Here is a 14980-nt window from a genome sequence, read left to right as displayed (position 1 = left end):
CCCAAAATGTGCATTTTTACAATGGACCCTGCCAAGTGGTTCTGAGGTGGAGAAACACTGCTCTGACAAAGGGATCCTCAGAAAAAGGGCAGGGGGGATTTTTTAAAAACGACACAAAATTCTTGTCCCAGTTAAGAGCTCCTGTAGTAGCAAGATACCACTCACCTCCAGTTGTAACTCAGGTGAACTGGGGTAGAAAAAAGGCTATCAACCACTGTTCTAACGGATTAAATACAAAGACCATCTGAGACTATCCCTTTCTCACTCTTGGGTTGCCTGTTACCTCTCAAAACTCACCTTACTCTCCAAGGAGGATTTTGAGAGATTTTAAGAACACATGCAAACAAAAGACAAAACAATATTAAAAGATTAGGAATGTAGATCAGACTTATGTGAGTCAACAGATAAACATGTTACTTATACATAAGATTAGGAGTTTTACAGGCTCTCAAAAACTATTAGCCTGTCTGTTTTCAAGATGCCTTCAATAGTTCTCAGTATCCACGTCTAACCTCCATGAAACAAAAATAGCAATCGTACTTTTCCATGATTATCTCATTTGACCCTGAATTTCTCTGGTTGTAGTTTGACTTTTCAAAGTTCAATCAGGAAAGCTACCTCCCTTCTTAAAATGCACATGGTGACAGTTGAAAGAAGAATGGAACACTTACCGAATCCTTCTTCCGAGATCGTTCTTTCTTCATTTTCCCTCCTGCTGCTCTGATGCTGACTCTGTTCTCTCCTCCCAGGTAACCCCGGCAATTAGCCGACCCACAGAAACATTTCTGTGCTTCTTTCCTGTTCGAGGAGCATAAGAAAGATGTCAATTATGTGAAAGTAAACCATAAAAAATGTTGATAGTATAGCAATTACATACAGGAGAAGAGTCAATCCAGCTTAAAGGAAAAAAAGTTTTTTTAAGAGACACCAACAAACCTGATACTAATAGAAATGCCTGAAAATTGCTCTTAAAAGTCATTCTTTATTAGCTAGACAAAACTAGCCAAGAAATTAATAAGTAATTTCTCCATTTATGAGAGCTTCTACTAATGTATGAAAATAAGAGATCTTATATACCTGTTGGGGCTAAGAACAAAATTGCTTAAATAGATCAACACCTATAACTTATATGTAAATATTTAACTGACACACAGAACAAAATGTATTATTATGAACAGATATAAAAAGCATAATTAGTAAAGGACACTTAGAAGGAAACACGTGGTTATTAAAAGTTATCATTACATAAGGATGAGACACTACTAATAAATATAGTAACAAGTAAATGTAACCATGGTGTCAAGGTAAAGTGGAGGAAAGAATACAGGCCTAAGTCTACAGCCCTCTGCCATTTATTTACTCTGCAACCAGAGCTACCCAAGGAAAACATGAAGGACTATTCCAAAAGTAAACTGATAGATTTAGTATATAACAGTAGCAATCAGAGGCACAAAAATATTTGATAAATACAGCAGGGAATCACAAACAGCACTTAATTTCCAGTTTCCTTTCTTTCAAAGAGGACAGTACAAATACAAGAGGAAAAAAAAAATAATGGAGCCCTACATGGAACCTGGTCAACCCCAGAATACTTGACCATTGCCTAGATCCACTAGTTTATGAGGTGTTGCAAAATGGTGATACCATTACTGCTTCATTTATTAGCTAAAATAACCTCTATAAAGAATTTCCTCTCACCAACTGCTTGGTTTAATCAAAAATTCACTTGGTAAAGGAAGGGTAAATGCTTGATTTTTTTCTTCTTTTAATTTTTGAACTAGTGGTTACTCATAGGGAGAGGGGAAGGGGCAAAAGAGGGATAGGGGATTAAGAGATATAACTATTATGCATAAAATAAATAAGCTACTAGGATGTACTGTACAATAGAGGGAATATAGCCAGTGTTTTGTAGTAACTATAGATGGAACATAACCTTTAAAAATTGTTGTTCACTATGTTGTATACCTGTAACTTATGTAATATTGCACATCAACTATACTTCAATTAAAAAACACCAAAAACTAGTTTTCAAGATCATGCATTGGTTCCTTTCAATTATGACTAATGCGCTTTTATTTTTAAAATGTCATTAAAACTCATGGATTTTATGTAGTGTGTTTCAAACCACTCGCCATTATTATTCTTAATGATGCTTAAGTGTTAATAAGAACCCTCCCACTTTTGGTACGTGAGATTCTATTCAAGCTATCTCCGAAGTCCCTTTGACATGACCCTCCTTATCTTTTATAACTGGTTTTCTGGTATGAGGAGATAATCCAGAGTCATCTTGTTTAATACCTGTCCCAAAGTTGACACCAGACATTTCTCCGAGGAACCCTGTTCCTTTTAGTGGGGTTTTATTAAAACCACAATATAAATGCTAGGGGTATTCAGTGCTATTGCATCAGTTACTGGTTTTGGTAGAACTAGGCAACAAATTATTTTTCAGAGTACAATATGGTATAGATGAGACATGATAAAGTCATGAACTAATAACTGACAGATGAATTATGGCCACACAGGGATTCATTATATTGTTCTCTTTATACCATGTCAACACCCTGTTGACATTTCTGTAATAGAAAGTTTTAAAATTATATTAGAAACATAACTATATAAATAAGGCAGCATGAAGTTCAGAGGAGGAACATGTAGTTCCTGTACAATATCCCTTAATGGCCTGAAGTGTCATACAGAAGGAAAATACACAGAACTAAAAGAGAACACTATAGATAAGAACTGACAGTACATATAACTTCTTAGTAATTCACATCTAAGTTTTAGATTCCTATATCTGAACAGTCTATTTCTGCATCAGAAGCAGCAAAACAGAACGGAATCAATACTTACCCATATCTTTGGAACTGATAGTCAAATGTTAACTCTGAGCCTGAAGGAACCAGTTTGGTGGTAAAAAACCCAACTCTCAGTTGTCCATTCACAGTCCACTGAGATGTTGTTTTTAAAAGAAAAGAAATTAGTAACTGGTTAATCTATGTGTGTGTGGGTGTTTTTTAAAAAAAGATCATCATCATCTGCCTTAATTATGCATGTGCCTCTTTAGATAATAAAGGCTTTTCCAAATAGCTAACAGGAAAATTAAAAAACAAAATAAACTTAAGTATCACTCTTATTTAATGAGCTACCAGATGAATATCATCTATAATTTAACTCTAATAAAAGTAACTGCTGGGGCTTCCCTGGTGGCGCAGTGGTTGGGAGTCCGCCTGCCGATGCAGGGGACGCGGGTTCGTGCCCCGGTCCGGGAGGATACCACGTGCCGTGGAGCGGCTGGGCCCGTGAGCCATGGCCAATGAGCCTGCACGTCTGGAGCCTGTGCTCTGCAGCGGGAGAGGCCACAGCAGTGAGGCCCGCGTACCGCAAAAAAAAAAAAAAAAAAAAAGTAACTGCTACTTTAACTTACCTTAATACACATTTTCACACAGTAAAGATTCACTTGTAGTAAAAATAGGCAAATATGGAATGCTTGGTGTCACTGAGTAACAGGCGAATTTGTACTACCTTATGTTAAAAGTAACTATAAGATAAGATGGGGCGTGGAAAAAGGAAAACAACAATGCCAGAAGTTTAATTTCATGAAACAGTGGTCATAATGCTGAGTGTAGAGAAAGGGAAGGGAAGCATCAGAGCAGATACATAAAACTCAAAAATTAAAATGGGGGTAAATACACAGGGATTGGACCTTGTAGTTCCAGAATATGTAAATTGACTGGAAAGCGCCTGTCCAGACCATTTGAACCTGCTACTGATGAAAAACCCAGACTTAAAGAGGTGAAGGGAAACAGTACAGTTGGAGTCTCACAGCTAGACATGTGGCCACCAGCTGCAGGCAAAAATAGAACCAGAACTTAATTAGGTTAAATAATTTCACACTGGGTTCTCCTATTCGTTATATGTTTTGGCTCTTGGAAGAGCTGTATCTAAGATCTATAAGTACAGATACCAAAGGGCAAAAAATATCCAAGAGTCAAAACTATTCAATATGAGAGGAAATCACTGATATATTTTTCTAGGGCGTGGGTCCACAGCTTTCTTAACCTAAAAAAGAACCAATATTCTAATGTGCATATATATGTATCTATATGCTTTTTTTTTAACTCTAAGCTTAAAACACAAATTAGAGGGTACCAAGATCATTACCTCGAAATATTACATCGAATTCGGTAAATGAATTTATCAAGTGTCAACTGTGTGCCAGGCACAGGGACATAAAGATAACCAAGACCCAAAGTCTGGCCTTGTTGAGGAGGAGCAGTATATCCACATGCATACCATATATCGTCTCTCTCATCTGTGGCCATTCAGCCCCTTATAAATGTTATTAAAACTACCAAATTTGGCACCTGGATAAGACTGATATAAAATCTGAATATAACAGTACACACTGGACTTCATCAAAATTAAAATTTAGTTTTTCATTTCGGCACCTTAAACAATATCTAAAATTTATGGGCAGAGATGTGACAATTAAATGCAACTGGAGTTCCTGGATTGGATCCTAGACTAGAAAAATGACATATGGCAAAACTTGAATAAGGTCTTTAGACTCGTTAGTAGTTAATAGTATTTCCTGGATTGGGTAATTATATTATGGTTATGTTCAATGTAGACATTTGCAGAAGTTAGTGAAGGATAATATATGGGAACTCTGTACTATTTCAACACTATTTATTATTTTATACATCTCAACTTATTTCAAAAAAAAGTTTAAGAGTAAGAAAAAAATCAGTACAATGATTAAAAAATAATATCCATGCGTACCTTTGGTATAGAATCTAAAATTAACAGTCAGAACAGCAGTCTTGAACAAATATCCCAAACTCTAAATCTACCTCAACTTACTTTTTGAGTCTCACAGTTTGGTTCACAGCTGTGATTCATGAACCGGGAGCAATTTCCTTTCTGAGTGGCATCTATTATCTAGGGAAAAGGATAATTTAACAGTTAAAAATGAGACCTTAGGGGCTTTCCCTGGTGGCGCAGTGGTTGAGAGTCCGCCTGCCAATGCAGGGGACACGGGTTTGTGCCCCGGTCTGGGAAGATCCCACATGCCGTGGAGCGGCTGGGCCCGTGAGCCATGGCCACTGAGTCTGCGCATCCGGAGCCTGTGCTCCGCAACGGGAGAGGCCACAACAGTGAGAGGCCCGCATACCCCCCCCCAAAAAAAGAGACCTTAAAACATATGTGCATTTTGCAAAGGCAAGGCATCCAGCAAATTTAAGACCCTTACCCCTAATCCCCCATTCCTTCTGAGAACTCTCTCATATCACTTTACACATCAAAGTGACAAATATCCAATGTCTTCCTCAGAAAGATCTCTAACTATCAACATTTTACCTAGGGGGCAAAATTATCTCCATATCTATCAATGTCTCATTTTCTTTTAGCTATTTCTTACATCCTATTATATTCCAATCTTACTTCAAGTTTTTAAAACTTCATTTTCAAATGCATGCGATACCACAGTGCAGCAGCTCTCAAACTTGAGTATGTATCTGAATCCACTGAGAGCTTGTTAAAACTCTTGCTGAGCCCACCCTCAGAGTGAGATTCAACAGGTCCTACTAGGATAGTTCCCTACAACTTGCATTTCCAGATTGGATGTAGAGGCAGACATGAGAATCTAGCTAAATTCTAGTAAGTCAGACATTAAAGAGATTTGTAAATGGTACTCCTCACTAAAAAAAAAAAGCTTTTTGGAAAATACTTAATTTTCACAAAAGCATATGCTATTTGTGTCAACGTAATAGGCTTGCTTATTGTCACTTTTAAATGGTTTAATAAAAAATAAGTATTTTCAACTTCTCAGCTTTCGTCTTTAATATAAATATTGATAAATATAATCTACATAAACAAAAGCTCTTTGGGGTCTATCAATAGTTTTTAAGAATTGTAGTATGAAGCATGTATGTTTACATTTACATATACATGTAAATACCCCCCTCTCCCTCATCCTTTTTGTAAGCAAATAGAAAAAAACTATCCACACTGTTCAGCTCCTCATTTTGGTCACTTAATATATTTTAAAGATCAGTCCACATCAATGACCCCTTTCAAACTCAAGAATTTCCAGATCTGTTTCAAAACAAACACAATCATGCCACTTACCTCATCATTCTTCAGGGCCATGAAATAGTAGTGGATGTTTTTGTTTCGTGCATACTCCTTTACCCGGGCTTTAAACTCTTTATGATCAAGTACCTCTCCACAATATTCCAGGACAAAGGTGTTCCTGGCAAAAGAAAAACAGTATTTCCTGCCTAGGAGATATACGGAAAACACATACATCCATGCAAAAATAATGAATTTTAAAAACTATTGTAAAGTGGACAGATTTGCTATTACACAAGATGTAATTAAAATATATGTAAAGTGCCTAGCAACTAATCGAGGTTAATTTTCTCCTTCCTAATACTTTTCAAAGAATGTTGACTCTAAGAAGCTTTTATAATTTACACTTATACCAAAATGCATATCCTTGCTCTCACTAGATATTAAAACGAACTTTCAAGTCTGGTTTACATTATCATGAAAACAATGATTCACAACTGAGAAATGGTTGTGAAGAAATCAGAAGCAGTGAAAAATTAGAGGCTTTATGTCCTAAGAAAAAAGAAGGCAACTTAAATACAGCAGCCCTTCTACTACCTTTACTCTCAAAGGTCTCTAATGATGTTAAAGGTCAAATATACCTTTTCTCTGACTGCATTCTCTGTGAGTTTTCTCTAGCATTTATCAACAGTCATGATTAAGCTCTCTCCTTGGCTTCTTTCAGTTACCTTCTACCTTTGATTGTTCATGGTTATTTACCTACTTCTTCTCTATTGAAGATATTCTCAGTCTCTTGCCTCTCCCTTTATTTTATAAAAGCTCATTCTCACCAATGACTTCAAGTATTACCTCCATTTAAACAAATGCTTCTCTACGGTTTACTCCCAAGTTCTGACCTGAAGTGACCTACCCAGAAGTCTTGTCTTACCCTTTCAAAATAAACATGCCCTGGAATTCCCTGGCTGTCCAGTGGTTAGGACTCAGCGCTTTCATTGCTGGGGCCTGGGTTCATTCCCTGGTCGGGGAACTAAGACCCCACAAGACGTGCAGAGAGAAAATAAACAAAAGTGCCCTAACACTAACCAAAGAGATTTTTAAAATTTAAAAATGTAAATCATTCGTATTTGTTATGATATACTGACATAATCAGTATACTTCTCCTTTTTTTTTTTTTTGGCCACGCTAAAAAAATGCTATGTTTAACAGCTTTAAGAAGCCAGAAACAAAAAGCCACATTTATATTTCATATAAATATCTAGAATAGGTAAATCCACAGAGATGGCAGATTTAGAGGTTGCCAAGGGCTGGGAAGAGGGGGCAATAGGGAGAATCTGCTTAATGGGTAAGGGGTTTCCTTTTGGGGTGATAAAAATTTTTGGAACTAGACAGAGGTGATAGCTGCCCAATATTATGAATGTACTAAATGTCACTGAATCATGCACTTTAAAAAGGCTAATAATATATTGTTTGAATTTTACTCCACCCCCCCATCCCAAAAAAACGAAGTCCCATTTGGTATCCAATAACATTAAGTCAACCTGGACAGCACTGCCTTCCATTCCTACAGCCTAAAACTTGAGGGTTTTGGTAAGAATTTGCTTTTTTTTTTGGTGGAGTCTGTCATGGTATTTTAACAGTAACTAGCAGTTTGTTCCAAATACCTCCTCCTCATACCGTGCACATCTGACAGTATGCCCTTCTTAAATGGGAATACTCTACCAGTGAACACCTAAATAGCTTAGAGTTAAAAATTTATAAAATTGGTATTACCATCAGCACATGGAAGTACATGAGTGAAAGTGTGGGAATCATGGAAACATTAAGTCCTGGTATATTTTACCAAAGCAGGGTTCTTTGTGAGTAGCTGAGGAAAGCTAAAGAGCTTTAGGAAATTTTAACCTGCTATGTGAACCAGTCACGCATTCTCTCCTCTCTTCTCCCATCTCCTTCCTCATAACAGAAACGGACTCCTGAGCCATCAAATAGTCTCTGTTGCATACAACAAGAATTTACATTAAAGTTGAAGCTATGTTAGTGCAGACTCTGCCAAGAGGCAGTGTCCATTACTACCCCTGTAAGAGAGGGTTATGTCCAAACTGGAGTTCCTTTAAAAAAATTTTAAAAAGACTCTCCAAAAGAAAAGCCTGGCTGGCTTGAGTAGAATAAAAGAAAGCATACCTAAAAACCTGCATCTAGACCAGAGTTAGTGATTTTAGAAATGCACCAGACTGCCTTGGCAAGTACTGAGTTCAGTGTTGTTAACAGTGTTCAAGGGAAGCTTAGTCTATTATTTATTTAAAATATTATAAAGGATCCAATGAATTTGGATATGAAACATACTGAGATGATTCTGAGATACTTGTTTCAAATAAACAATTTAAAAATGGTTATAAACCAAAATACTCTGATAATACTTTGCAGAAAAGGGAAATATATGAGGTTCCTATTATCTACTTTTTTATATAATAAAACATGGTTTTTTTCTGGTTGGTTCTCAAAAGGGTAAGATCATTTCCTATTTTCACAATAAAAACTAAATGATTTGGCTTTCAAAAGATATATGAGGTTCCTGTCAGAAAACTAAATTACCTGGTGGTAGTGGTGGTGGTTATTATTAGGTTTTTTGCTACCTGGTTGCTTTGAATCCCCACAATAAAAAGACTAAAACCCCTCACTCCATCCCAATTCCCATTCAAGTTTGGCCATATGCTTAGGATTCTGAAAGAATAGTTGTGCCTGAATCACTAGAATCAGCAACTGTTTTTCTTCCTTTATTCCTTTGATGTATTTTTAAAAATTCTTCAATCATAAACAAATGTAATCTGTATATACTTAACTTTAAAGAAAAAGGTACTCAACTTTCATAAGAATACTTAAATATGCTATATGTAAGAAAATTGGTGGTTAAAGGAAATACCGAATATGGTAGAAAATAAAACTGAACCTTTTACTGCATTACATATAAAAGTTACATGACTTTAGAAGGCAACATTTATTCATTCAAAAATGTTTAATGAGTATCTATCAAGTATGCTTTAATTCTCTCTCTCAATATCCTCAGACTCTCCACTACTCTTATCCCAACTAAACTTTATATAGATTCAACTTTATAGATTCTGTCCTAACTCCTTTTTATAGAGTTTCATAGGGATTGTGGGGATCTACAGCAAATACTTGGTAATTACTTGGAATTAAGGTAACATAACTATCAGACAAAGAAGGACCGGCCTAGTCCAAATATCACAAGGGACAAACTGCTCTCTCATATATAGACAGAAGAGATTTCTATTTAATTTCCTAAAAGAAGTGAATTTAAAACGAACAAACTAGCTACCAAGTGGTCATTCTGCACAATAATCATTATTAAACTTCAGTGTAATAGGCAAATTATTTTCCTAAAAAGTATCTAACCAACTTCAACAACACAAATGAAGTGAAAGACGATTAAAACAACTTACGAAGGAAGGTCTTTAGCAGCTCTCAAGCCCCAGCCTTTCTTTTCTGTGAGTATGACTTCCACATCTGCATGCTGTTTTCTTTGAAACCGTCTATTGGAACAATAATCCCCATTTGGACAACGAGAAGAACTGAAATGAGAAAAGGAGAAAATTAATTCTTCAAAGCAGCAAAAGAACCAAAAACATGTTCACTAGAATGTTATGTAAATATATCCATATCTTTATGGCATAATCAGCATATGTGTGGTAAACCTCCAAGTGAGCCTTCCTCAATAATTCTTTCCATCATGAAGGGATTCCTTAAAATTGAGTGTCTACATTGTTAAACAGATGATGCCCAAAATACAGTCTTGTCAACTGGTCATTACCCCTCCCTGAGTGTCTAAGATACATTTCCAGGCTGCATGTAAGTTTGCAGTACTCTGACAACTATGCAGAGCTAACTTATTTTCAATCAGTGCACCTTCTCTTATATTCCACTCCAATCATCACTAATTTCATCTTCTGAATGTAGCTAACTACTTGAGCTACATTTAAGAGAAACCAAAGTCGTCATTAAACATATCTCTGTTCAGAGTAAGCACAATAAAAACTGGCAAGGCTCTTCCCTCATGGATCCTAGAATAAAAATAAAATCAAAAATTTACTGAATTCTTAATATTCCAAAGCTTACAGATACAAAGGTTTTTAATACTGAGTAAGGCTACAATAAAAATTACTATTTCCAACATATTATTATTTATTGCCAAACCAGTAGTAGTAAGCAACATTTTTACAGATGTCCAACGGATAAAGGATTCACTCTGGAGAGAAGCAGTGAAAGAAAGCTTTCCGGAAGGAGTAGGATTAAAGCAGAATTTCTAATGACACAGAGGATATGGACAGATAAGGAAAACAAGAGGTACAATGACAGTGCCCACCTGTGTGCAGAAATAGGAAACAAGGCCTACTTGAGAAAAGGGGAATAAAATAGCTAAGGATAACTGATAAGAAAGGTGGGTTGCTGGAAGATGAAAAGGCAGGTTGTTGATGTACTATGAAGGGCTCTCAATACCAAGGTTATATTTGAACCTAATCTTGAGAACCACTAAGTTTTGAGCGTGGGAATAACAAGAAAAAAGAATTTCTGTACTTCATATCTGTTCAACAAGGTTGACAGGAAAAACCAGAAAAATGCAGAGACTAGGGCAACAATGTCAAATTAGGAGAATACTGTTCTTATGTCTTCTCTTCTTTTTTAATTAATTAATTAATTAGGCTGCGTTGGGTCTTTGTTGCTGTGCGTGGGCTTTCTCTGGTTGTGGTGAGTGGCGGCTACTCTTAGTTGCAGTGTGCAGGCTTCTCATCGTGGTGGCTTCTCGTTGCGGAGCACGGGCTCTAGGCTCACAGGCTTCAGTAGTTGTGGCACACGGGCTCAGTAGTTGTGGCTTGTGGGCTCTAGAGCGCAGGCTCAGTAGTTGTGGCGCACAGGCTTAGTTGCTCCGCGGCATGTGGGATCTTCCCAGACCAGGGCTCAAACCCGTGTCCCCTGCATTGGCAGGCGGACTCTTAACCACTGTGCCACCAAGGAAATCCCTCTTCTCTCCTTATATGTTTACTGTCATCTCTGCTTTTAGTTTACATTTAAAAATACCAAAAATGCTTTCTCTTTTTTATTTTTTGAGGTGTATGTTTTATTTTTGTAACACTATTACATAAGCAAAACCAAAAACTGAGTTTTGGAAGAAAACACTTCAATAACACTAAAAATAAGGTACCTACACTATAAATCACCTTAATATTCTTTCCATGTTAAAAATGATACAATTTTCAATCCGACTGGTTTTTTTTTAAAAATCACATTTTTTAATGTAAAGATATTTACTGTTTATATGAAAAATATGGAAGCAAATGTTTATCAATAGAAGATTAATAAATATGGGTTAACTATGAATAGAATACATAATGTAGTCAAGAGAAAGATTTAGATAGGTCTAAATATGTAGCTCTGAATAGGTCTCCAAAACATATTTAATTAAAAGTGTGGGGACTTCCCTGGTGGCACAGTGGTTAAAGAATCCGCCTGCCAATGCAGGGGACATGCATTCGAGCCCTGGTCCAGGAGGATCCCAAATGTCCCGGAGCAACTTGGTCCGTGCGCCACAACTACTGAGCCTGTGCTCTAGAGCCCACGAGCCACAGCTACTGAGGCCCGCGTGCCTAGAGCCCATGCTCTGCAACAAGAGCAGCTACCACGATGAGGGGCCCGTGCATGGTGGCAGGTAGTGGCCCCCGCTCGCCACAACTAGGGAAAGCCCGCGCACAGCAATGAAGTCCCACTGCAGCCAAAGTTACACTAAAAAAAAAATTATTAAAAAAAAGAAAAGTGTGTGTGGCAGGTGAGAGGGAACAAAGTTTCAAAAAGTACATATAGTAAGGATTTCATTTCTACACATAAAAAGAGGAAACGTCTACCCATGCTGGTATAGGCATAAAAATTATCTGGAAAGACTACAAATAGAGGGATTGAGGCTTGGGGGAGCAAGACATTTTACTTTAAGCACTTTTGAAATGTTAGGGTTTTAGCTTATTTTTATAGTAAAAGCTAAAAAATACCAACATTTACCTTTCAGGACGTGAACCTTACAAAAGATAAAAGGAGACTGGGTAAAAATTAGTATTACTATGTTAGCATTAGGGCTACTTTACAGAGCACTTACAATATGTACTATAATCTAACGCACAATGCAAGGGAAATCTGCCTCCTTATAAACACTATTACACATTGGAGATTTCATTGCTCAGAAATACGCCACAATAGGTAGAAGGAGAAAAGTTAAATTTTACTCCTAATAATTCTTCTTAAAATTTAGAGACATTTAATAGAATAGTTGAGCAAAAGCAGAGCATTCTAATTTACTTACCATTCAATCATGAGGAGACGATTAAGACAATCTTCCCCACATGCTATTTCACCTTGAGCTCTTTCATCTTTAGAAAGAGGTGTACACTCACACTGCATTCGCTTAATATCCCGATGGGATTTATTCTTCTTTCTAGTGGGTAAAATTTTATTAAAATTGGTTAAAAAAATGTCCTGGCAATGATACAACATACACAATCAAAAATGTGCTAAATCTCACTAGTTTCCCATTTAATGATTCTCGTTAAGTCAATCATTCAAAAAGAAGAAAACATCTAACCACTAAGCATTTATGAGACTGAAAACACTAGGAATTGTATTGCAGAACAGGTGAGAGAGACAACCTCAGCCTTGGCAAATGGGAAGCTGGGGTAAGTTCAGGTCTATCATTTTGGACTCAGTCCTTATTTCCTAGTCCTTGTCATCTAAACCTTGAACTCTGAGCAGTTTCAAATGTTAATAGTCATATTTGGCTCCACAGAGAAATAGGAAAACTCATGAATATCAAATAATAACATAGCTGATTAATTAAAGTTAGGTTTAAGAATCAGTCCTCATGGACTTCCCTGCAGTCCAGTGGTTAAGACTCCGCGATTCCACTGCAGGGGGCGAGGGATCAATCCCTGGTCGGGGAACTAGGATCCCGCATGCAGTGGAGCAGCCCAAAAAAAAAAAAAGAATCAGGCCTCATGGATATACAAATAATAGTTGAGATACAAGGCTAAGGAAGAAAAGGAGTTGCTTTAGAAAGAAAAAGGAGTTTTTAATTAAGAATTTAGCTCAATCAAATCCTTTAGAGAATCCTTTAGCAACATCACTTTTGTACAAATCCTGTTTAAAAGAAGACTGAATGATTTAAAAAAGAAAAAAGAATGACGTATATATTATTATAGAATAGCATTACTACAGAGGACTAAACTTTCTCAGTGTAGATTTGGCGGGGAGAAGATAAATGTTCGAAATTGACTGGGTTCATAAAAACCTAAGCCAGAGTTTGCAAAGCAAAAGTGAAAATGTGATTATTTACTGGTCTTTTTGTTGAACTCTATTTTTTGATCTTTGTCAAAAAGGAAAAAAAAAATCAAGGACAGACAAATAAGATCCCTTTCTTAAGATTAGGGAACTATGACTTACTCTTCAGCTATTAGACAAGTGAAGAGCACAGCTGCTCTAAGTGACTGTCTTAATCTAACTAATCTGCTTTCATCTCCAACATATGTTCTACTACAGTCTCAGTTTTATAAAGTACCTAGTGTGTCATGATAGTTTCCACTAAGTTTGAATAACAAGTATGATTCATCTGGATCAATTAAAGATATAATTCATTAATGAGCATAAGAACATGCTTAGCCTGAAGAAAGATGACTAAAGATAAACAAATTATCTTTTTATAAGTACTTAAGAGCTATGTGTAAAAACAGTAGCTTTATTTTGTATTGCTCCGAAAAGGCCAGATGAGGACTAACGGGCACAGATTTCGCTCAGGTAAGCCTATTTTCACTAGACATAAGAATGCACATACTATTTTACAATAATTTGTCTTCTTAGTGGCTTCTATAAATGCCCAGCTTATATCAAGCACTTTAAAATGCCTCTCACCAACCAATTATGTATATGAAACTCACTGAATAAAATCCAGAGGGTTGGGTTGATTAATTTTATTTCTATTCTTTCACAAAGATCATGTAAGTTGCATCACTCTACTCACAAAATTCTTAAGGAGTACCACTTAAAATATTCAATATTTTGAAGTTAAACCTAATTTACAACTGGTTACAAATGAACGTAATTGTAGAGGCCCGCTTTATCCTTAAAAAAAAAGTGTTTTTTTTTTTTTGCTATTTAAATAGGAAAAACTTCTGATGGGTCTAACTTTAAGATGAAGTCTTTTACCTTATCCACAGTGGAAAATGTCTTCATTTTAAAAAATTCTGAATGCTTAAAGGGATGATGGCTAAGTTGATTCTCAACTAGAGGAGAAATTTCCAAAAGGAGGTAGGTGGTTAGGAGACTATAAATTTTTTTTAAAGGCATATTCAACATATATTTACATTGGGAAAACAAGATTATCAAAGAGAGGTGAAAGAAAGTCGACTGAGAATCTGTGCTCTAGGAATTTGTTTTTATTATCCTAGTCTCATTATACCTTGTTTCATGTTAGGGATTTCACCATTTAAAACTTAAAGACTTGTTATGCTATTGCCAAGTTTAATCTACTAGCAACAGATTTTGAAACATGACAAAAGAAAACTATATTCTAATCGAGTTCCAGCTTGTAAAGTACCTAAAGATATTTTTCAAAAATGTTCAGAATGGTGCTCGCTTCTGTAGCATATATACTAAAATTGGAACAATACAGAGAAAATTAGCACGGCCCCTGCGCAAGGACGACATGCAAATTCGTGAAGGGTTCCATATTTTTAAAAAGAAACGAAGTTGAGTTATTTCTAGTGACGTGGATGGACCCAGAGACTGTCATACAGAGTGAAGTCAGAAAGAGAAAAACAAATACTGTATGCTAACACATATATATGGAATCTTAAAAAAA

At 36.3% G+C, this 14980-nt stretch overlaps 1 protein-coding gene and 1 non-coding gene across 6 annotated transcripts in view; one reads left to right on the top strand and one right to left on the bottom strand.

Annotated features, from left to right (window-relative positions):
* SETD2 (SET domain containing 2, histone lysine methyltransferase) overlaps positions 1–14980 on the bottom strand; it is an 84795-nt gene that overhangs the window by 63337 nt on the left and 6478 nt on the right. For all 5 annotated transcript variants that reach the window (XR_009542839.1, XR_009542840.1, XM_060162121.1 and 2 more), the window contains 6 exons: positions 12434–12565; positions 9531–9659; positions 6130–6253; positions 4864–4941; positions 2851–2948; positions 672–798 (listed from right to left, as the gene is read on the bottom strand). Coding sequence is in view for 3 of the 5 variants with exons in the window: in XM_060162121.1 (XP_060018104.1) it covers positions 672–798; positions 2851–2948; positions 4864–4941; positions 6130–6253; positions 9531–9659; positions 12434–12565 (688 nt within the window). In the remaining 2 variants the exon portion in view is untranslated. The remainder of the gene's footprint in view (positions 1–671; positions 799–2850; positions 2949–4863; positions 4942–6129; positions 6254–9530; positions 9660–12433; positions 12566–14980) is intronic.
* LOC132528335 (U6 spliceosomal RNA) lies at positions 14748–14854 on the top strand. Its single transcript, XR_009543207.1, has one exon. It is a non-coding gene; the product is annotated as a U6 spliceosomal RNA (small nuclear RNA).

This window comes from Lagenorhynchus albirostris, chromosome 10 (genome assembly GCF_949774975.1).
Source record: "Lagenorhynchus albirostris chromosome 10, mLagAlb1.1, whole genome shotgun sequence".
Taxonomy (NCBI): domain Eukaryota; kingdom Metazoa; phylum Chordata; class Mammalia; order Artiodactyla; family Delphinidae; genus Lagenorhynchus; species Lagenorhynchus albirostris.
Note: the sequence above shows the minus strand (reverse complement) of the source record. Positions and strands in the feature narration are given on the sequence as shown.